Source organism: Cupressus sempervirens, chromosome 9, assembly GCF_028749045.1.
Source record: "Cupressus sempervirens isolate cs-2001-9-10 chromosome 9, ASM2874904v1, whole genome shotgun sequence".
NCBI classification, from domain to species: domain Eukaryota; kingdom Viridiplantae; phylum Streptophyta; class Pinopsida; order Cupressales; family Cupressaceae; genus Cupressus; species Cupressus sempervirens.
Genome location: NC_143126.1, coordinates 340,072,684 through 340,098,429, shown reverse-complemented (window position 1 = coordinate 340,098,429; position 25,746 = coordinate 340,072,684). Strand labels below are relative to the sequence as shown.

General features: G+C 34.9%; 1 protein-coding gene across 1 annotated transcript in view; it reads right to left on the bottom strand.

The window, feature by feature from the left end:
- TTN8 (Structural maintenance of chromosomes (SMC) family protein) overlaps positions 1-25,746 on the bottom strand; it is a 188,954-nt gene that overhangs the window by 1,786 nt on the left and 161,422 nt on the right. Inside the window, exons 13-14 of the mRNA XM_089800051.1 lie at positions 11,167-11,336; positions 134-243 (exon numbers count right to left, since the gene is read on the bottom strand). Coding sequence (XP_089656177.1) covers positions 134-243; positions 11,167-11,336 — 280 coding nt within the window. The remainder of the gene's footprint in view (positions 1-133; positions 244-11,166; positions 11,337-25,746) is intronic.

The following is a 25,746-nucleotide window of genomic DNA, read 5'->3' as shown; positions in this document are numbered from 1 at the left end:
TTGCATAAATACAATTTTCTTTAAAATGAATACAGAATGCTGATATCATATTGATAAGCATGGAAAACGAAAGTGGAGCATAATATATTTACATGTGACTTATAAAATGAGTTTTGATAATATTTTTTCTGACCTTCGCAGTAATCTGGCGCTTCTGTTTTGCAATGTTTGCTGTAACATTACTAGCTTGCTTTTTCAGTTCCTGTATAACACTTTCGCACTCATCTGCCTTTGATTTCAGCTCTGGAACAATATATATATGCATCAATAAATACTAAATAGTAATAGTTGGACCAGATGTCATTCCTATCCAATTTAAAAATCACTCAATAAAAGAACAAGAATAAACTTATGCACATGCCCTGTTAATTTTGCTCCAAAAGTAATTTTACCATCTTGAATTATTAGTATTACTAATACTATTTTCTCGAGAATTTAATGCAAAAAATAAAGCTAAGAATGTTTGTGCTGGCACCTCCATAAAAGTTGGCTTGTACACCCATCAAACAAGATATTAATGTTGGTTAACACCACCAAACGATAAAAATGCTTTTAAAGATCACACAAACTGCTCCTTACAATAGTGGACATTTCTTTAGTTATTTCTTCAATTGATAGCCTTGATTAACGAATTCTATGTACACTGGTATAAAAATTATTATTATTCATGGAAAGCTAGAAAGTTAATGGAAAACTAAAATCATGTTCATCATTCATTGAATGTTATTTTATTTTCCAGAATAATCGACTTGCCATCCTTTTGACAGAATAAAATCAAAGCTTAGGCAAATTATAAGTTGATAATGGAAGGGCAAATGCAATGATTTATCATGTGCAAATTTTAGGAGGGCCGACTTCGTAAATCAGTCTTGACTCCTATCCTCGATGCAAGACGTCCCTCAACAGCTCCTATTGACAGATGACATAAGGGTCCAGGACAAATTGATCTTATCCTCAGCAAGAGAATAGTAATATTCATACAGAACATCTGGATTTCTCCAAAAAATAAAACACATCTACCAAGCAATTACCACTCACTGAATGGCTATTAAATACTTTTGAGTTTCTGAAGTAGCTTAAAATCCATTAGAGAGAGCTGATAAAGAGAAGTTTGCAGGGAAGATTTTCTTTCTCATAGCAAGAAATGTAAATCTAGATGAAAGCTTATTTTAAGAGTCACAGCGCATTGATTAATTCTGTTGGACTCATACATCTGTTAACTTGATAATGAAGAATAGCATCAAAACCATATCAAAAGATTCAAGGAGATATTGAGAAGGTTAGATTCATTTTTCTCTAAGTTACCAGATTCTCTCCAGTGACCCTCAAAGCCTGGTTTGATTTTCTACAAAGTCTGATCCTTGTCACATTCTCTCCAAGTTCTCTTGCAAAGCTACAATTGTTTTTGCAAATTCTGTCAGAGGAACCTGGGCAGAATTTGCTGCCCAGCGGCCAAACCTGGGCTGAATATGATCTCAAAATATTTTTTTGGACTTTTTTTTAGTGTTTTTTTTTGTCTAATTTGGTCTATTTGATCCTCCGAACCCTAAAGTGACCACTAAAAAGACCAAAAAATATGGTTTCTATGTCATTTATGCATTTGTGAGTGAAAATGAAAACTTGCTTATAGAGGAAATCCAAATTGATAATAGGTCACATCCAAATTGACGAGTATAGAGGAAAGACTTTAAAAAAGATATGATATCTTTGAATCCAAGGCTTAAAATTTGAATCTCAACTTTTGATCTAGCCTGGTTATAGATCCTCTAACCAATACAAAATAAAAATTCCAATAATTGCACTTATCTTTTGACAATAACTTTCATTCTCATCAGTCCCCTTGATATGGAAATATGTTCCATGCATGTGACAAAGCAAGTGTATCATGTTGTATGTATGGCTAAATGACGCAATTAATATCCTATTGAACTGAAACATAAATATAGTGGCATATTTTGCTTTGTTGCTTTACTATTAGCATAGTGATGTATGGACTTATTTGTTGTTGCATATATATACCCACACACATGTTTTTTAATAACATATGTTTTTGTATGGATGAACCCAAAACAAATCCAAACCCAACCCCAAAAAAATTTGGACAAGTTTCAAACCCGCATCCGTACCAGAATCCGAACCGGCAACTTAGATTTTTCTTACTTCCAACATCATTGCAATCACCTGAGGTGAGGTACTGGCCTCTGGCCACGTAGCAACACTGTTCTTAGGTGCAATATTTCATGGACAAAAGAACCCCAAAGCTTATTCTTTACCTTTTGTTTCTCAGTCCAAACTAAGAGATAGACTCGTATGAGTTGGGGTGTGGGAAGACTGTAGAAGCCTCAGGCAGAACATAATTGAGAATCCAAAGTAGCTTGGATCTATAATTGGATGAATGAACCAAAAGGAGCTATTATGACAGTTGATTTAACTCTAGCTGTATTGGGGTTTGGGAAGGCAGGAAATAGAATATACAATGCAAGTGACCTATAGAGAGATCCATGTCCTAATAGTACTTGACTACATATATGACCTACTTGTTGCATTGATTAGATATTTTTAATTCTCCAAATAGTTCAGTAAAAGAAACTGAGAACATGTCAGGAACCCAAGAAAATAAAAGTGTACACAGTGAATTTTGAAATATGGATTTTTCTCTTTTTCATTGATTACAGATAGTTTTCATACAATCTCTTTTAACAATCAAATGCATAATATTTCTACTGTGCATGATAATTATTGACTCATTGAAAGCCTATTTGATTGTAACTGTCCACTTTCGACCACTACCATATAATTCTCAATTGAAATTAATTTGGGATCACCTCAGTTGAATATTATAAGGTAGTATATCTACTGTCCATGATAATGATTGAATCATTGATTTGGTAGTAAAGGGTGTGCGGAGTAGGAACCAAAGAGTGTTGATAATAGAAAGGAATTGAAACATAAAATAAATAAAACCAAAGCCAGATTCAATGGCACAGGTAAGATTTTTTCTGTTGTAGAGACCAAAAACATATTATACACTCAGTCACATGATGGAAGAGGATGTATTTCAATTTGCTACCATGCACATGGAAGGCTTAGCATGTTATTGGCGGTATCATGACCTCATTGATAAGGACAGAACCTTGTGCAAATATTTTGAAGATTTAAGCTAGCAGTTGATGGATAGTTTTGAACAAAAGGATCTAAAAAAAATTCAAAGAGAGAACTAGAATAAAGCTTAATGCTTTAACACTTTGAGAGCACATAAAATTTATGTGATTATACAAAGAAATGTCATAAATATTTATAGGTATCACACAATCGTGATTTAGAGTAAACAAATCCTCTAAATATATGAGTTGTTTAAAACAACTCAATAAATGCACAACAAATATCTATAATAGTTCACATAATGCTAAGAAACTAAGTAGCCAGTTTGTATTCTGGTATATGGATGCACAACGGAGATTTGGATTAAAAATTTGTCCAGAATTTTTTTAGATTGAGTTCAGATTCCTTCTGGCAGTAGTACAAGGATTAGAAATTAAGCTCTCACTATAGGTCGTATATCTTTATAGAAAAATCCACAAAGGGTTGTCATGTACCCTTGAGCAACAATTCTTGTGTTAGTGTTGTTAAGGACTGGCTCACTATAGTAATCGGGACTCAAAGCTAAGGCAAGGAAATGCAAAGGAGTGATCATTTTATTCCATCTCTCCACCATGATTTTTTGTAGTCCTTGAAGAATACTTTTTTGGGATCTTATTCTTTATCATTTATAATGATTTTCACTTTCTCAATCATTGATTTGATGTCATCATATACCTCCCCCAAGCAATGCTTATTCATGTCAGTATATGTTTAAATTGGCTAAGTAAATTTCAAGAGGTACTCAACACAATCCCACCAAGAGTCATCTAGTATCATTACCTAATGCTTGTTGCCCTTGTGTGCTATATTGCCTCCATATGCCCCAATTAGCATTGACTAGCATTCTAGACAATGTCTTATGAACCTCCACAAGGCATCTCAAAACAATTGTGTTGAAGGCAAAATAGGTCTCAATGACCTATTTCAAAATCAAAATAATATTAAATTAGAGTTAAATAAAATAAATAAAAAGTTTATTAAAGCAAAGCATATTTAAATAATTTAACAAACCTTCTTCTGATACCGATTCGTGGCCCTAGTGCCTGGCTTCCGCATCCAATACGGACGGATGCAGGAAGCCTCCGGATGCGCTGCAAATGCTGCCCGGAAGCCACCTGCATCCGGATGCCTGTGGGTGGCTTCCAAGCAGCATCCGTAGGGAATCCGAGAGCATCCGGACGCATCCGAGGGAGTTAGGCGGAAAACCAATAAAATAATGTATATTTTAACTTAAAACTATGAAACAACATGTGACTAAAAGCATTTTTTCACAATAAAACTCTAAAACGACCCTAGAAGACAACATAGAAGCATTCACAAGAGTCATTTTAGAGTTTTGTTTACACTTACAGCCACTCCTTCATTGTGAAGCTAAGTTTAGCATTTTCGAAGAGGATCGATCGAAGAGGGAGAGATAGCTTTCTCAAAGAAGTTTATACCATTCAAGGTAAGTGATCAATCCTTTTCTTGAGTATTTAGATGAATTTTTTTGAGTTTTTGATGATTTTTTTAAGTTCTTGGAGATTTTTTTGAAGTTTTTTTTCAATTTATTTTTTTTTGAAAGATATGTAAAAGCAACTTTGGGTATCTATTTTAGTAGTTTTTCTCACTTCTTTCCACTTGTATGCATGATCATTGATGTTCATCGTTGTTAGGAACTAATTAAAATTTATTTATTTTCTTATAAAATAGGTTGCAAAAAACTAGGCAAGAATGGATACCGGTGGTAGTGCTAGTCAAAGTTCAGTGGGGGGCCAAGGAGGGGAAGGGACTGATAATTTCAAAATTGATGTAGGTTCTCCTTTGTGGAGACATACAACACGGATATCACAGGTTTCAGGAGGTGGCTCATACTATTGGAAGTGCAATTATTGTCAAAGTAGCAAAGGAAAACCTTTCAATAGCTCATATTCTCAAGTGAAGCTTCATTTTATGGGCCCTGCTGGCAAAGGATTTGGAATGTGCAAAGGCAAAAATGGTACTGGGATGACTAGCGCGGAAATACTTTCATTTGTAAGAGAACAAGAAGCTGCTGATGCATTGATCAATAGATCAAAAAAAAGCTACTATCAAGGTCCTTCCTCAAAGAGCAAGCCAAAGACACCCACTGAACCAATGGCATCCTCCCAACACCCATTCTTGCAGGTACCTGTGCCAAAAGGGAATGAGGAAGAAGTGGAAATTTCAACCCGTAAAAGAGGCCCATTGGACACCGCATTTAAAATGGGGGCAAGAGAATGCATTGATGAAGCTATTGCACGTTGCCTCTATGCGAATGGGCTTTCTTTCAACTTGGTGAGATCACCATATTGGAAGGAAATGGTGGCAGCAATCAAAGAATCACCAGCTGACTACACAAGCCCGGGCTATGAAAAGGTGCGTACAACTTTATTGCAACAAGAGAGGGCACATATAGAGAAAGACCTTCAACCAATCAAAAAATCTTGGAAAACTTCGGGTCTAACTATTGTGTCAGATGGTTGGAAGGATACAAGAAACTGGCCACTGATTAATGTGATTGCAATTTCCCCCGAAGGAGCAATGTTTTTGAAGGCCATTGATTGTGAAGGGCAAGTGAAGGATTCGGAATTCATTTCTAGAATTGTCATTGAGGCCATTGAGATGGTGGGTAGTGAGAATGTGGTACAGGTGGTCACTGACAATGCCAAAAATTGCAGGGGTGCAGGTGCTTTAGTTGAGAGTTGGTATGACCATATTTTTTGGACTCCATGCATTGTTCACTCCCTTAACTTGATCATGCAGAGGATTGGCACTGAAGTAGATTGGGTGAAGAAAATATATGAAGAGGGGGAGTACATACAGATGTTTGTGACCAACCACCACATGTCAACATACTCCAAATTGGAGTTGCTGAAGGTAAATTAATTTTTTTAAATTACTAAGTTTCATGGTTTTGTAATTTAGTTAAAAATTAAAATTTATAATTATATTGTCAATTGACATATTGTTAACTTGCTTAGGTTGCTAAGACCCGTTTTGCATCTCATACAATCGTTATGAGACGGCTCCTCAAGGTAAAAGATGCATTAAGTCAAATGGTCATCAGTCATCAATGGGGTGTATGGAAGATCTCAAATTCAAAAAGAGCACAAAGGATCAAGAATTTGATCTTGAATGAGAGTTGGTGGGCTCGTGTGGCATATGTATTCGATTTCACCGAGCCCATCATGACTATGCTCCATTTTGCTGATACATATACACCTTGCTTAGGGGATGTGTATGATGGCATGGACACCATGGGTGAGAAGGTAAAACATTCTATACAAGCACATGAGAGTGACCCCACACAATGTGAAGCCTTATGCAAACAAGTGCAAGCAATTATCAACCATCGCTGGAATAAGATGACTACCCCATTGCACCTTCTTGCATATGCCTTATCTCCTAGGTACTATAGTGAGGAGATAGCCAGTATGCCGGGTAGAGTTGCACCATTTGCGGATGAGGAGGTTGTTGAGGGGTGCCACAAAGCCCTTTCAAGACTCTTCCCACTGGAAGAAATGCATAAAAAAGTGAGGGAAGAATTTGGGTTGTTTGCTTCGGGGTTAAAGCATTCTCCATTTGCACTAAAGAACCAAAATAGAATGGGAGCTATCACATGGTGGTACATGTATGGTCAACCTTTCAAGCATCTTCAACCTCTTGCAATCAAAGTCCTATCACAAGTAAGTTTTTTATTTTGTTTTGTAAATTTGTTTTAAAATTTTATGTTTACACTTGCATTGTAGAATTTAGTGTTTCACACATTCTATAAAATTAATTTGCTTTTCATTTGTATGTTTTGTGACAACTATATAGGTTGCTAGTTCTTCTGCTGCTGAAAGGAATTGGAGTACATACTCCTTTATCCATTCAGTGAAGCGCAACCGGTTAAGCTCCAAGAAAGCTGAGGACTTGGTCTTTGTCCACACCAACTTGCGTCTTTTGTCACGTAAGAATGATCATTACAAGGAAGGGGCAACAAAGCTTTGGGATGTAGCCCCTGAGTGTGCAGATTTGGATGCAACACTTCATGATCTTGTTACAGTTGAAGACGGTGATGATGTTAGTGTGGCACGTGTTGCATCTAGCATAAGTGGAACCATGCTTGGTTCAAATGATCTTTCAGCAGTTGGAGATGACAATGAGAATGTGGATTCTCTTGCAAATCCCTACAATTCAGAGCCAAACTCTGATTGATTGAATCTTCAAACTTCAATCATTTACCATGTTTTTAAATTTTATTTTGTTGGAATCTTGAACATGACCTATTGAACTTATTGTTTAAGAGTCAAGACTAAACGCTAATGTTGGACAAGCACATATTGATATTGATATATGAATATCATATGAATTTTGAAATATCTTGAATTTTGTTTAAGGGTTCAGTTAACTGTTAAGTATCATAGATTCATAGTCATATTATGCTTTATCAAATGATTTGTTTTTGTATATTTCTTGCATTTCTTTGCATATATATATATATATATATATATATATATATATCTTGAATTTTGTTTAAGGGTTCAGTTAACTGTTAAGTATCATAGATTCATAGTCATATTATGCTTTACCAAATGATTTGTTTTTGTATATTTCTTGCATTTCTTTGCAGATGTTAATTTATATATATATATATACGTTTCCTCCCGCATCCGCATCCAAAAAAAAAAAATCCCCGCATCCCGTATCCACTTCCGGAATCTGCTTCGGAATCCGCATCCGAATCGGTAACTTAGAAACCTTCAATAGCTCCAATCTCGAGAATTTTATAAATATGCCTTGTAACATATGGTGGTTAGTGTGATATCCTCGTCAATATTAGTACCATAGAATATAGATAAATAATAAATCAATAAAATAAAAATAATATAATTATGATTTATTATAATCATACTATAATATTGCGTAATATATTAATGCTAAAATACGAGATTTAAATATAATATAATATTTAGATTAATTATATATAAAGTAAATATATTATGCAAAAATATTAAAAATAATATTAATATTGATAAGAAATATAATTGATATAATTAATAATATATATTATTACTAGAATGATATATATATAGAATAAAAACTTGGAGAAACCATCATTTGGAGAAGGAGAAATATAGAGAATATAAGAAATAATTCTGCAAAAAGCAAATAGAGAAATAATTAAATTAAAGTTTCAGCAGGGGACATTACAAGTGGTATCAGAGCATCAAACCTGCCCTCCTGTTGGATATAATCAAAGATTTCATTAGACGCAAGTATAAGGAAAAAGCTTAATCAGTGCTAAAAACTACAGAAGCATTCTGCTATCATTCTTATAAATATCTACAGGTCAGAAGCATGAATATCAAGCGAATGTTTTGATAAAGGCTCGATGTTTATTATTCTCAATATTATAGTTTTCTGAGAAACTTTATCAGCATCATATTTGTGTGGGCCTGGATAATTCAATGAAGTGTTTATTATTATTTTGAATAGCTTCGAGATTGTTTATTATTTTGGGCACTTATTATTAGCTCTGGGCAATGGAGGTCTAGAGTCAAGATTTCAATATTATCGTTGGACATTTTGGAAGGAATAATACTTTTGTTGAATATAGGGCAAATATTTGATTGCCCCTATTGTCGTTGCTAAATATCTGAGGCGTAATTTTTCTCTCATAAAGCATTGAAAGCTGGTTTAGTAATCTTGCAGGACATTTGAACATCAATTAGGAATTCTACGCAACATCTCTGGGTGAGCTTCAACTCGACAACAGCTGAGAAACAAAGTCAACAGAGCCTTGTGTTCAAACAACAACTGGAGTCATTGGGTCGACTTCTGAAAGAGAAAACATTTGTTATTTGCAGCAACGACACCCTTTCATGTTAGTCTTGCATTTAGTGTCGTTGAAGATTTTCAGAATGGGAGTGGAAGCCAGAATTTGTAACAATTCCTTACCGTGTTGCTTGTGCAGTCCTAAAGTAACAGAAGTTTCAGAGTTTTGAGATATAGCGCAAACAGAGTTTTGCAGAAGGTTCAAGCGTATTGCTCAGAGGCATGTATTAACAGTAAGGTAATTGGGACATTTGGAGTTAACTGAATCCATTCTCACAGGAGTTGATAGAAAGAAGCAGAACCATCACTAGAATTGAGTCTTGAAGCTTATTATGAGAAGGAATGAACATTAACAAAAGTATTGGAAATTGATTAGAGTCTATCATGAGTTCTGGAGTGAGAATGTATCCAATTAAAATCTAAAAAATGGTAAAGACTTGGAAAATTGGAATTATTCCCAATGGCTTAAAAAATTTCCAACCTCGGCAATTTAAATAAAACCATGGCAAGGGAAACAGTAAGGATATAATATTTATCGCAGGTACGTCGCTTTCAATGTTTTGTTTGATATTGTTATGACTGTTGTTACTTCCCAAAAATTGGAAGTTTCGGATAAATTAACCTTGTGAATGGAAATAATGGCAAATGCTCTGACTTCAGTAAGAGATATGTGGAATTTGAAAAAAAAAAAAAATTGGCAGTTACAGAACATTGGTGTGAATTCCTATTTTTATCTTAGTTCTTTGAAACAACATGCATAGGCATCAGTAACATTAGGGCATTGCTAAAATTAAACATCGAGACTTCACTCCTATTACTCCAAATCCCATAAATCCAAGCTAGATTACAAAGTTTTTCTTTGGACCAATTTAATGTCTTTGAGAAGTTCTCAACAACACTTGCAACCACATAGCAATAGTAAACTCTTTTCAAGCGAAGGAAAGAAAACGGAAAGTTCAGCAATGGAGACAAAATGTTCTGTTTTTTATTCAAATGCATTAAATGAAATAGGCCTCACCTTTTTAGAGTATTTACTATTTAGTGATCACAATTGGAGTTAGAGGCTCGAGTTGACCTTTTTACGAAAAGAGAAAAGTTGAAATAAAAAGTAAAGAAAGAAAATTGAAAAAAGACCAAATTCCTCCCAGGTTCTGCCCAAGAGTGAAATTCCTCTCTCGATAGGGCTGAAACCATAGTCTGTGGGTTGAACCCTGTCTGAAACAGCAAGGGTGACCTAGCCCAAACCAGATTGGCCCCAAGGGTCCCAAGGGGAGGACCCAATATCCTAGGTTTTCACCATCAGCTACCATTAGGCCACCCTTTTGGGTTTTCCCCTAAATCAAACAAGTCTTAAATATCAGCTTTGTAGCCAGCCAACAGACTTCGATCTTGGGGATTTTCTAAAAGAAAAAGATCATTAATCACAAAGTTTTTCAAACAATTATTGCAATATTTCTCAAAATATAGTGCTAAATCAACAAAACGAGGCAAAATGAAAGCGAGTAAAATTTTATAAATAACATTGTATACTGCCAATAGGTGAAACATAGCTGAATGGAAGGCATTTCACCAACTCTACTCATAAATAGACAATTACAGCATAATATAAATTATATATGATTAATGTACAAAAGAAAATGATACAAGAGGAATAGAACATCAACAAAACGAATGTTAATAAGATGCATGTCCTAAGAAATTCCCTTGCCATTAGTGATTGATTACCATAATTAGTTTGTTTCACCCCACTAATTCTAAAAATTTGTGACCTCTGTGCAAAAAGAAACATTTCAAATATTGGATTCTGAAACAGACTAGAGTTTACACAAATAACTAGAAGTCTAGAATATATTGGAACATTTTTATGCCATTTACTTCAACACCTGAAATGTGCCACCATCCCTTATAGTGAAAATGACTATTAGTAAGATCTTCCAAATTTATGTTTGAATGGATGAGATGAAGTGTTTCAACCTTTTTCAATATCATCTGAAACAGAACATCCTGTTTCTGGATAATTAAAACACCACTTTAATGGTCTCAACTATGCATGAACCTACATGTGAGGCCATTTGATGTAAAATTTGTTTGGATGATTAATATTCAACGTACTACAAAAGATTGAAAGTGTAGCCAAATTATGAAATGACCGAATTCAGCATTAACACAAAATGAAATAAAAAATTACAACAGGTAAGGTAATACCCTCAGCTTCTTTTCTCATTTCATCTAGTTCCTGTCCAAATTCGCTCATTGATGATTTTACTTCTGCCTCCTTATTTTGCACCCTTTTAAGCTCCTCTTGGAATTTAGTCAGAGAGGTGATCAATTTTTCAATTGGAGCTCCAGTGTCCCGCCTCTGCTCATACTCCAGCCTGCAACAATTTCAGATATGCAGTTCACAACAATAAGGAGCAAAAGGTTTTTATTTTCACTATTTAGTAGTACAAGCAAACAAATCTCCATTCTGCACAAACAAGTTACATAAATGAAGCTATTCAAATTGAATAATGTAGCATATTCCAGATTGAAATAGTTTTGGGAAAACACACACACAATTGAACATGAAATCACTTTAATCACCTCTGTGAATCATGAAAAATCAGCCGTGGATGTAGGGAAAAAAGTCAAGTTTTGATAAAAACGCATCTTTTTTAATGTTTTTTTGCCTTTCCTCTCTGTTTTAACCCTAAAGGGCCTTTTAATTGTTTAGCATGAGGAGAAGAAAGGAGAAGTGAGAGAGAAGAAGAGAAAAGAAAAAAAAGACGTTTGCAACGAGCAAGAAGGAAGACCACCAAAAAAGGATGCATTTACATATACGAATAGACATACATTTACAGATACTGATATACATCTCATGGATCTTGATTCTTCATCTTACATACATTTATGATTTGATGTCTTAAGGGTCTTCATCTCACATTCATTTATGATTTGATGTCTTAAGGATTTGACTCATTATGATCCTATAATTTCTATTTACTTCAGCTACAATTTACATTTTAAGTGTAACATAGTTACGTATGTGATGGATTTATCATTTATGTTCCATGTTTATGTATGTTAGCTTCTATTTGATGATGTTATAGTGTGTTTAAGTTGTATTAAATAAAGGGTGCATGAAATAAGTTTTAAAATGTTAAAATCTCTAAATTTCGAAGGTTTTTTAAATTCGTCGATTGAGCACCGATTCATGACTTATTCATGATTTGATTCGGCCTTGCTGATTCCGATTCTCGTTACTTTGGTCCTAATAGATCCTCCTTGGTATTCCTATTTAATGGCACAAAACTCGAGGTAGGACCTATCCACTTGGATCCTCCATTACTTCTTTCAAATCAATGTGAATCTCTTTTCCAGACTGAAACAAGGTTTTCTCGAGATTTGCACCTGATTTCTCAAAACCGAAACCTATTCTGCAACCTCGAGGGAATCCCGAGACTTTTTGGTCCCTGTGGTCAAGGATACAATGCATCCTTAAGCCGAGACCCATTTTGGGGTCTTGTTCTCAGTCCGTGACGGGGTTGATATGAGGCATTAATTTCTTGCCAGATCGATCAGCGGGTGAAAGTTTATTCTGGACCCTTTATAACCACATCCATTTGCCTCATTTTGCATCTCATCACTTGCGTGTTAAAGCATTCTAGCATTAAAGTCATTTTCAAGTACATTCAAGGAGATCCTTTTGCAAGCCATTAAAGAGGAGATCTCTTGCATTTGAGGTGCTTTCAAGGAGCTTCAAGGAGTTCACTTGGGGGATTAATCATCTATCTTCCATGCTCATGCCATAACCTTTCATGATCTAGCTTCCTCCTTTGGTGATAGTGGAGCTTGTCATAAAGAGAGGGTTTCAACATCTATTCTTCTACATTCACATACTCTTGGTCCATTCAATTGGTAAAGTGAGCTCATTACATTCGATTTGAAAAATCTTGCTATTGTAAGGTGAATTCGTGCATTTACTTTACATTTCAGCATTTCAATTATTTCAATTTCAAGGTTAGTTCCTAAACAGGGGTTTGACCAAGGCAAATGCCCCATAAATAATAAAAAACACTTTTCTTGTAGGTTGCGGATCTCAGAAGGAAAAATAAAGTGCAAGTTAAGATACCCTTTTTGCAGAATTTCTAAGATACGAAGATTGTTTCATGATCACACACTGAAGGCCAAGGACGCAATGCAACTTTGATCGCTTCTAGATCAACCATGACCTCCTTCCATTTGGACCTTGACTCTCCAAGTCGACCATCACCTGGAGCCCTTCAATTCAATGGTCATCAACAACCTATGGAATGTGGGAAGTCAATCAAGCACAAGAAGAATAGAAAAAGTAATAGCATTGATCCTAGATGATGAGTAATGGGCTTATGGAATATGTTATGAGTTTCATTTAACCTATCATCAACATGATTAGGTATGCTAATGCTAATCAGTCATGTTTGGGTGAAACTTATGATGGCATGAACTCTATGGTGGAGAAAATAAGAAATATAATAGAAGGCACAAAACATAACCCAAAGGAAACAATTTTCAAAATTGTGCAATAGATTGTCATTGACCATTGGTAAAAGATGATCAGCCCGTTACATCTCTTAGCATTTTGTTTGTCACCAAAGTATTATAGTATAAAGATAATTTCAATGTTGAGGAGGGTGCCAACATTATAGGGATGAGGAGGTTGTTGTTGGTCGGTCACAAGGCTGCATCTAGAAAGATATGTTGAGATGAGGATATCCAAAGTATTGTCTTGGGCATGTTACTTTGTAATTTTATGGTTTAGGTTTACACAAAATGGCAAATAGTTCTAGTTCAGTTTCCCCAAATGTAGAGTTCATTTAGATTTTATGAATCATTGCCTCTTTGGAAACATGCAATGACTCAACAACTTCCTAGTGGTGAGGGTTATCAATGCATTGAAGCCAATGTGCAAAAGAGTATAAGAGCTTGTGATCTCAAGCATAGTTGAAAAACTCACTTGGCAATAATGCAGCTGGCCCAATAAGTTTGAAAAACTTGGAATCACCAAAACCTCAGCGAAAAAAATTGGCAATAAATCAACAATTTTATCAAAGATTTGAGATTTCCATCATATATTAATCAAAGTTAAAAATTTATACGATACATTTATTATTAAATTATATTTATTTTTAAATGTTAAATACATTGGATTTAGTAATTTAAGATTACTATTTTATTAAGTTATTAATCAATTATTAATGTAAGTAATTCTATTAATGAATATATTAATCAATAATATTATAATAACACATGACTAAAACTAAAACATTGATTTATATAATGAATGATACCAAAGTGGGTTGTTGTTGTCGTCACTCATCCCATAGGTAGAGGATTAAATAAAGTTTATTACAAAACATAAATTAAGCATAGACAACTTAAATAAAAACATGAATATTGACCTCCTGAGAGATGTGACCAAAAATGGAAGAGTGGAGAGATAGGTTTTTATTTTCATCAGCATTTATGTATGAGAAAAAAGTAATTTTCCCTAAGGAATAAGCGGGGAAATTTACTAGAGAGAAATCCTTGGTTTTGTGATAAACTCGATCATAGTTCAAAATCGCGCAGGTATAGCGCCAATATAGTGGATCCTTGCGAGAAGTTGAGGCTTACGAGAAGACACATTTTTTGCGCGAGATTTTATAGAAGAGCAGTTGCAAACTTCTTGGTGATAAATTTGCCACCTCACGGTGTTTGCTCGCCACTTCTCGACGATAATTAAACAACTTCTCACAGGCTTCATCAATAAAATTGGGATGGTCGACAAGATGCAAAAACAATCATTATATGCAACGTTGAGTATTTTCAAAAGTGGAGAAGGGTTTTGGAGAGTCATCATTTGCAACACTGCCATTTGTATTTGCTTATCTTTTAACAAAGACAATTTGGTACTTGTAGTATGCTTCAAAGTTCAAAGTCTTTAACTACATCGGCATTCCCACATGATTATGCAATTTTGTTACTTATTGAATATATATATATATATATATATATATATATATATATATATATCAACTTGTTTGGTTTGTTTACTCATTTATCGACTCATTAGATGCATCTACTTATTGAATTTTGCAAAAAAAATTGCATATTTAATTAAATTTAAGTTATTTTTAAAATTCTCAATATTTTCTCGAGAAGCTACCGATTTATCTCTGATATTTATCGAGAAAACTTTTTTCTGCCTCGCCAATATAAGTGGCAAAGAACGAGATTTTCAACTATGGACTCAATACATCCCTTATAGCCACCACAAATGTACTAGGCAACGTCTATATAAAATACTAACGATGAAACAAGGTTGTCATATTTAAACATTACAATTATTCACTTTCTTCTATAGTGATTTAAAACCAAACTATACGTGCAATGCGGCAATTTTTGGAGGTTAAACTCACTGATCCAAAAACCAATCCACTACACCAATTTTTTCTGCAATAATATCGCCCAGCCTAAAGTCGCAAAGTATATCACGAGTTCAGCAATATACCGCAGAGTTTTTTGACCATGATCTCAAGTGAAAGCTCACATTTTTCCTATTCCTTTCCAAGAAACTCGTACTTGTCCTATGTCAAGCAAAAAATGTTAAAACTGTAACTTCAATTATCATGCTGATCTGATTGTGCAGATCACACATATCTTATCTAGCATAAAATATATATTTTTCCTTTCATAGGCATGATCGGCATCTCATCAGGGATAATGGTTGTTGAGTATAAACTTAACTAAATTAGTTAATGTGGTTACAAATCCTATTCTCCTTTTGGCACCGATTATGGGAGTACTATTAAGGGCCGACCTAGACAAGGGACATGCCCTTTGGTTGTCATATATATATATATAAGGTATAATTGTAGATAAGGGACACACAAAAATACAGAGTCCGCTCCTTTAGGCAATTCTGCCTTATTCGATTACTTGCAGAGATAAAACATCTCAGAATAATATTTATATTATTGACATTACTTCTTACAAGTCTGAATATTAAAAGATCATAGCAGCAAGCATTATAGAAGGTATTAACTCAGTCTGATCTTACAGAATTTGTAGAAACTTTACAAAAAAAGGGGTTGCCAAAGAAAAAGGTATTGGCTTATATTTAAGAGCAGTAGAATTTTAACATAGTATGTATAGGTCAAAGGAAAGGGAGCATTCTCTTCCCAAGATAACCTTGGCACAAACCTTAGTGACTTATCACAACTAGTTGGCCTACATCCTTTAATGCCAATACTACTGTCTTTTGAAGAAGAGACTATTTCAACTTCGAATAAAAGAGGTCAATCGGAAAGCACCTTAAAGAATGACATGACAAAGATTGTAGATCAAGGCATTGCTTGCCGCATTAACGGCAATGGGCTTCTTTACAACCTTCTTAGATCCCCAAATGGACAGTATATGCTGACAACCCTTTCTAATAGACCTTCTGCTTATGTTAGTCTTGGATATGAAAAGTTGTAAACCATCTTATCAGCAAAGAATAAAGCTTAAATAGAAGCATCATTGCAAGCAATTGTGGAGAATGGACTTTGCAACCCTCAACAATTAATGAAATTCTACAAAGCAAATTGGTCCTTGTGCGAACTCACTAAACTAATGCTCTGGTGAAGTAGGGTGATCAATTAATTAGCTAGATTTATCTCAAGTGTAAATAAAAGAATATTCAAATGGAAATAACCATGAACTACAAGCTGCTAGAAATGTTTGATCTACTTGAAATGCAAAACAAAATTGGTCAAGGTTGTCTAGTTAGCTCCATTAGCTCACTATCCTGGACACTTGCACAAGTCTAGGACTACAACATTGATTCAAGATGTCAACATGATGCATGTACATCTTGTAGGAACAAAGTACCAAAACCAAAGCTAGAAAGTACAAAATCAATATCTAAATCGACAAAATGAAAAGCTACCTAATGTAAATTACAGAAGGCAACCTACAAAGTGAAAACAATTATTTAAAGCAGAGAAAAGGGGGGACGATCTTACAATCTAGAGGTAGAAGAATCCCAAGATTGTTTGTTGCCTCATCCTTCGAAACCTGCACACAAGGCAAAAAAGAAAAGAAAAGTGTTGGGCCTGTTGGTTTAGAGGCCTACCGAAAGGCTTTCCCCTATTTTGATATTTCCACCTCTACAGACAACCAACATTGATATGATAATGGAAAAAACTATAATATGGTAGCAATAAAAATACTCAAGGATTAAGAGCTAAAATATGCTAATTGACATCGAAGTGTGGAGGCAAAAAGAGAAACACTCCCTTTTAAAACCAAGAAGTTTGAGATAAGTGAAATGAGGGCGGGAGTCAACCAATATGTGATGGAGGATGCTTGAGCAACATGAGATGATCAAGTTGCGAAATTTGTCCAACAATGGTGAAAGAGTTGCAAAGAGTGTGTACGAGACCAACTCGCATGATCATGAGCCAAGAGTGTGAGAGGGCAAATGAAGCCAAAACATGGTTGGATGATTATCAATGTTGATGGGAAGGACTCACACTATGTCACATTACTGGGAAGTATTGAGGGGCTTGACAAATTCTAGACAAAATAAAGCAAAGAGTACTCAACTAGCTTAATTGGGATCCTTGTACCGATTTGGCGATTTAAAGAATGCTTGTGGGTAATAATTTTCAAGAACAGGAGATTGTAAGGTCCCCGTCCAAAGGTTAGCTATTTGAGACCATCCAAATTTGGGAAGTCTCGAGAAGTCTCCTATGAAGAATAATTTGGAATTAAGACTCAAATTGATATAGTATCAATAATATAAACAAATTAACAATGAAAGATTAATAGCAATAAGATTACAAGTAATCAACCAAATAAGGCATGTGATTGAAGACAGGTATCACCAAATGGATATCATGACCAAGCTGTAGTGATAGTTTGAAAATGACTAAGACACACATCTAGAATGATGCAATTATGACTAAAGCAGAGAGTTGTTATAAGCCAAAGTCTGTAATGGGTCAACAACATTGCTTATTCTAGTCAAAACACATTGAAATCCTTGGGGTTGTGAAGAAGAATAAAATGATATTATATCAAAAAATAGTTGATAATAATGTGTAGTCAATTTATATAAAACAATCACTCGTATATCGATAAATAGTTCATAATAATGTGTAGTTGATTGATATAAAACAATCATCTATACAATCAAAAATGACAAGATTCATATTTATCCAAATGGTGATGAATATCACGATCATATGAAGTATACCAATTGTTATCGCCAAAAGTATAACAAAGCCGACGAGATTAGTTAGTACCCGAAAGATTGCACAACAGTTGAGTCGCCCCTTTGGAATATATATGTATCTCATCCTATTAGACTATGGATCATCATAGAGTGTAAAGTTTCTGCAAATTCTAAGGATCAGATCTGTGGTAATACCTTTACTAAGCTTGCTGCTCTGATCTTCCTTTAAATTTGATCTTGAAATTGGATAACAATATTGATTGTCTTTTCTGAAATATATTTATTACAAGTATCGATTTGAGGCAGAGTTGTTTATAGGAGCGGACTTGGTGTTCAATTGTGTGTTCTTTAACTACAACTTCACCCCCTTTATATACCATAACCAAAGGGCATGTCCTTTAAAGGGACATGACCCTATCTAGGTCAGCCCAAAACACCTTCTCATTATTGGTGCCTAGCAAGAAGTTAATGTTAACTAACATAACTGATCTAGTTAATGTTAAAGCTAACAAAGTCATTTACCAAGGATCGCTGGTTATGCCTAATAAAGGTGCAAGGTATTAATAACCAATAAAATGGTATTCCATAAGAAGAAGAGGATTTGTGCGATCTGCACATTCAAAACAGTATGAGGATCCAAGTAACAGTTTTAACACTCCCTCTTAACTTGATAATCATACTGAGAGAAAACATATCTAGCATCAACAATTACGATGAATAAGCATAGAATGATACTCTATATCTATCTGAATCTTCTAAGCATGTGGTACCATTGAACACATGATACGTCCTATTACCAAACCTACGATATGACATATCATTGATACTAGTGATAACAGTATTGCAAAGAATACAATATATAAGATAAATCCGGAGAATAATTAAATTTTTCATTTATCCAAGTTGTGACTCATAGGTACTTGTATTCCTATATCACAACATGATCCTGACTTAAGATCTACCAGAACACAGGATAAAGTCTGGAGAATAATAAAATTCTTCCTTTATCCAAATTGTGACTTATAGACATAGCAATGTCTACATCACAATGTGATCTTGAACTTATCTAGATCTTACAATAGAACTCTACTGTTTAGCACATTATCTAAGAGATCATCATCTCTCATAATGTCATTCATACAAGTGTTCATTATCTCAGAGATCGTCACCTGTAAAATAATGAATACAAATAGTGGAGCTCATAACAGTCAATAGTGTGACAATAAAATTATTTTATTAATAATTTAAAGAATACAAATGAATTACAATTCAACCATACCAAGTCTTTTCCTGAAGTGATCTATCTTCACTCAAGAGAGAGGTCTGGTGAGAATATTTGTTGTCTGATCTGCAGTGTGAATGTATTCTAATTTTACAGTATTCCTGTCTACCATATCTCTTACATAATGGTAAGGAATTTCGATATGCTTGGACCTATCATGAAAAATTGGATTCACAGAAAGCTTGATGGAACTTTGATTATCACAATGAATAATCGTAGGATTCATGGCTTGACCAAATAATCCCACAAGTAACTTTCTAATCCAAACTGCTTCTCAAGAGGCCATCGCTGCTGCAATGTATTCGACTTCTATGGAACTCTGTGCTACTGAAGACTACTTTCATTATATCCATGATATCATTTATGATCCTAAACTGAAACAACATCCTGAAGTACTTTTTTTATCCTTAACACTTCCACTCCAATCTAAGTCTATGAATCCATGTAAATCTAAGTCAACTTTCTCATATTTGAGCCCAAGGTTAAGAGTGTCTTGTAAGTATATCATAATGTGTTTGACTACAACTAGGTGAATCTCCTTTGGCTCACACATAAACTGAATTAAGGCATTAACAGCGTAGCAAATATCAGGTCTTGTATTTACCAAGTACATATGGGACCCAATCATCTATCTGTAGACAGTAGAATCTATGGGAGGTGATTCTGTTCCTGCTTCTTTAAGTTTATGTAGATTAGTTTCCATTGGAGAAGACATAGACCTGCAGTTCCACATTCCAAATCTCTTCAATATATCTAATGTATATTTCCCTTGATTAAGTATAATGTTGTTAGAATTTTGCCGAATTCTGTTGTACTTCCACTCCTAGGAAATAATGAAGGCGTCCAAAATCTTTGATCTCGAATTCTCTGATTAGATCTTTCTTGCATTGATCTATGAGATGATCATCACCTGATATTAGTAAATCATTAACATACAGTAACAAAATTACCATAGCATCTTTATCCCTTTTATAATATAGATTTGGATCAGCTTCATTTTTAGAGAATCCTAAGCCAGTGAGATATTTATCAATTCTTTCATACCAAGCCCTTAGAGCCTATTTAAGCCCATAGAGAGCTTTCCTAAGCCTGCAAACAAAACCTTTAAAATCATGAGGTTCAAATCCTTCAGGTTGCTCCAAATATACCTCTTCTGTAATTTTTCCGTTCAAAAATGTTGTTTTTACATCCATTTGATGTACTTTCCATCCCTTTGATAGTGAGGACTGCTCTTACAGAGGTGTATTTAGCAACAGGAGCAAAGGTTTCTTATAATCAATCCCTTCTTTCTAAGAGAACCCCCTGGCTACGAATTTGGCTTTACATTTTTCAGTGCTACCATCAGCAGCATGCTTTATTTTAAATATCCACTTGGAAGAAACAACAGATTTTCCTTCAGGTCTTGGAACAATTTCCCAAACATCATTCTTCATAATGGATTGGTATTCTTTTTCATAGCACCCTTCCAAGTTGTATGTTTAATAGCATTTGAAACATTGGTTGGTTTTGATTTAGACAAATCATTCATGTTTGTTGCATAACTAGAATATCTTTTGGGTCTTTTGCTTTCTCTAATTGTTCCAGATGGTGCAGCGAAGTCTTGTGCTTCCTCTACCATCTTAAAGGCCCAAAGTGGTCTTTTCTTAGAATTTTGAGTTTCTTCAAGATTGAGATTTTGAATTTCATCTTCAATTTCTTCAATGTTCTCCCTTTAAGACTCATATTTAGTATTTCCTTCAGCACTGAGTAAAGGAGAGGGTTCTTCATAACTTGAGAATCTTTTGAATGCTAAATTGTCTTCAAAAATTACATCACTACTAAATTCAATATTTTTATGGCCAGGTATGAAAATCCGATATGCTTTAGATGTTTCACTATACCCTACAAAAATACCTTTCCTCCCATAGGGTTCTAGCTTAGTTCTCTTTTCTTTTGGAACATGTATATATACTAGGCACCAAAAAATATAAGATGACTTATATTGGATTTAACCTTAGTAAAGATTTCTTTAGGAGTTTTATCTCTAAGGTAGGAGTGAGGACTTTTGTTTTGAATATAGACAGCAGTACAAGAGGCTTCTGCTCTAAGATAATATTCTAGGTTTTCATCAAATATCATAGCGCTTGCAACTTCTATAATAGTTCTGTTCTTCCTTTCTGCTACCACGTTTTGTTGTGGGTTATAAGGAACGGTATACTCCCTCTTAGTTCTTGTTTCTTTACAAAACTCTTTAAACAAATCTGAAGTATATTCCCCTCCATTATCAGTCCTAAGAATTTTAATTTTATGTCATGATAAGTTTTCAATTAAGGTTTTAAATTCTTTAAATCTCTTCAGGATTTCTTCTGATTCTTTGCATTTTAAGAAGTAAAATCCAAGTTTTTCTAGAGGTCATCTATAAAAAGTACATAGTACCAGACTCCTCCAAGAGAAGGAACAGACATAGGTCCACATAAATCTAAGCGGATTAATTCCTAAACATTGTTAGTTTTTCTAGTGCTATCATGAAATGGAATTTTGGTGTTCTTACCCAGAGCGCATCCTTTGCACATGCTTGAGTGATCTTTATTCAGTTTAGGTAAACCAGTAACCATCTTCTCCATAGTTGATAAGGTTTTGAAATTTTGATGTCCTAACCTTCAGTGCCATATTTTGTTTATATCAGTAGCTTCATGAATTAAGGCTTAAATAGGTCAACTAGGTTCTAAATTTAATTCATACAAGTATCCTTTTCTTTGACCAATTAATTTTGCTTTATTAAATGAGTAGTTCTTAGCCCAGGCTATTACTTTACCTTCCATGAATGCAACATTATGTCCATCATCTTTAAGTGTTGTAACTGAAATTAAATTCTTTTTTATTCCTAGTACATAGAGTAATCCTTTGAGAAGAAGAGAATTACCCGACTTTAGTTTCAAGGTGCAATTTCCAATTCCTTTGACTGAATGTGTTGAATTATCACCGATGGTGACTTTGCCACTAACCTTTTTTGATATAGAGTCTGGTGCTTCTTTGTATCCTGTAATATGTTGAGATGATCCACTATCAATCACCCATGCCTTACTTGAGACTTCATTTGATAATGTCGAATACAATACATGATTCTCAAGATCATAGTTATCTTCTTCCCTAGTAATGTTTGTACAGTTCACTTGTTGTTTAGAATTCTCAGGGCAATTAGATCTGCAGTGTCCAAACTTTTCGCATCTGAAACATTTTATTTTGGATAGATCTTTCTTAGGTTTGTCATTCTTTTGATTACCCTTTTTCTTCTTGAAGTGCTTCTTCTTGCCTTTATAAGAATTTGTATTAAAAACATGAAGTTCTTCATCTTCAATTTTCAATTTTCCCCCTTTCTTAAGTTTTCTGGATTCTTCCTAAAGACAATCTCCCTTTAGTCTATTGAAGTCGAGAAGATTATCTCTGGCACTTACTCTTTCCGCAAATGTTTCCTATGAATCTGGTAATCCATCTATAGTCATCAGTGTTAGTTTCATGTCATTAGTGATGGTTCCTATACTAGCAAATTCATCTCTTAGACTAGCAACCCTTAGGAAGTAAGAATTCATCAATTCTCCCTTCTTTATTTGTATATGATTTAGTTGCCTTTTTAGCGCAAGAACTCTAGTTGCATTGTTAACCCCATATGCATTTAGTAATGCACTCATCATATCAAATGTTGTTTGATGTTTCATTAGCATGGCTACTATATCATTTTTCACTCCATCTAATATAATCTATATGGCTTTCTTGTTTCCTTTACTCCAGATAGTTTTATGAGATTCAACAGTAGGTTGTCTAGATGCTGAATCAACAAATTGGTTTACATCATTTTCTTCAGGAATCATCATAATTCTGAATTTCCAAGCATCAAAGTGTTCTTTCTCATCAAACCTATCCTCGAGTCTGATTGTGTATGCCATTGAAGATAGGAGAATGATGCTAGATATATATCAAGTCTGATTATTTAATTTGCAGAGCCTAGGTTCGACTACTAGAGCTCTAATAACATGTAAAGTTTCTACAAATTCTAACGATCAGATATGTGGTAATTCCTTTACTAAGCTTGTTGTTCTAATCTTCCTTTAACTCTGATCTTGAAATTGGATAACAATATTGATTGTCTTTTCTGAAATATATTTATTACAGCAAGTATCGATTTGAGGCAGAGTTGTTTATAGGAGCAGACTTGGTGTTCAATTGTGTCTTTTAACTACAACTTTACCACCCTTATATACCATAACCAAAGGGCATGTCCTTTAAAGGGACATGACACTATCTTGGTCAGCCCAAAACACCTTCTCATTATCGGTGCCTAGCAAGAAGAAGTTAATTTTAACTAACATAACTAATCTAGTTAATGTTAAAGCTAACAAACAGTCATTTACCAAGGATCACCGATTATGCCTAATAAAGGTGCAAGGTATTAATAACCAATAAAATGGTATTCCATAAGAAGAGGATTTGTGCGATCTGCACATTCAAAATAGTATGAGGATCCAAGTTACAGCTTTAAGATATAGTTGTACTAGTGATTGTATAAATATTCGTTTACCCTGTACAGTAAACATTTGGCACTATTGTCGGGGACCACACATGCTCTAGCTCCTAAAAAACTGTCTCTAGTGCGCGTCTCTATGCAAAAATCACCACTTGGCAACCTCGAGTCACCATATCAGCCAAGTATGGCTCTACATCCCCCCCCATATCTTTCAACGATCCTAATGTGGATTGCTCCTATGTGCCCATCATTGTCTCAATTGCCTATAACATCCTCTCAAAAATGCTATCTGTCGAAGTTGGAGGTGGTAGCTCATCTGTACCAATGGGGTAACTCTACTCTTCCTACAAAACTATAGGTTTCTCCTCTTGGGGCATGCACTTCATAAGCGAGAGAATATTGGATGCCCGCACTACTAGCCTGATGTTTAACATCCGACTCAAATAAGCTCTCAAGCCTTGTGATGTTCTTGCCCTATTAGTATCTTCACTAGATGGCTTGGCCAATAATGCAACATTTATGGTGACCACAACGTCTGAACCAACCACGTCCAATCTAACCTGTGGCGCCCTCGGACACTCATGTGCCTCCTCCACAAGTATCTCAAACACACCCTCATGTGTCTCTTATCACCTTGTCCGATAAGGTTGTAGGTGACGATGTACGAAGTGTTGTCTATGATGGAACCACTGCCTCCGAGACGACTGTAGGCTCCGGGCTCCCTGCGAGTACTGGCTGGGCTACTACTATAACGGGAGTCATAACTATGGGTTGCCTGAACTTTTTGAAACTAGGAATATGTGCACCTATGGGAGCCAAATGAGATGTCGCTTAGAGGGTAGGCCATGGGAATAGTTATTACAAAGTCATATAATATTTTCATAGAATTATTTCTGGAATGTTGATGTTATGCACTTCCAATGCTGACTATATGCAAGATTGGTTTTTTTATTCGACTAGTGACTCCAATACCTCCTTATCAATAGTGTCAATTCATTATTGGACTTCATCAAATTCTTAGTCTCCAATGATCCTATCTCAAACTCCTTGAATATATGAATAATCAATATGTAGTTTTTTTGATGTATTATATATCACTAAATTTTTTTTACTGGCAAAATCATCATATATATCCACAGTCCAAATTTGCTTAAAACATTCAAGAATAAATGTTCCTATCGTTCCTTTAGTGTATTGGAGTTGATATTCACTTGCTTTTGTCGAATGGAGGCAAAAGAATTTTGAGCTCCATCAGGTGTAATGGAGCACATAAAATGTCTTGTGTTGCAGTGTCCTAAATCTATACATGTGTTCCACAAGTATTGTTGCCCAATCGTACACCTTCCCATTCATGATTTCATTCATCATCGCTATCTACAAAAAAGAAATATATGATGTGTAACTCGATCCCATGAGCCTTCTCTTAACGAAGTCCATCAAGCAATGCCACTCTCCCTCCTGAAATTGTTTGCCGCACACCAGCTCTATCAAGCACGCCCTTGCCTCCCGATTCAATTTCTTGGGTTTGCCATCAATCTTCCTACCTCCCTATGCATGTCTGGCTATGCCACATACCCTTGTAAAGTTTGTCGCCTTGAAAGAAATTACCAAGTCCTGCCCTAGGTATGAAAATGAGCTTGTTCTAGAAAAGTTGTCATAATTGTCTATCATCGTGCGTAGAAAGCCCTCATACTCTCGAATGTAGAAGACCGACATTCGGATTGCCCATTCCACCTGTGCATTTCTTATGTTGTTTTTTACCACATGATCATCGAGGGTATC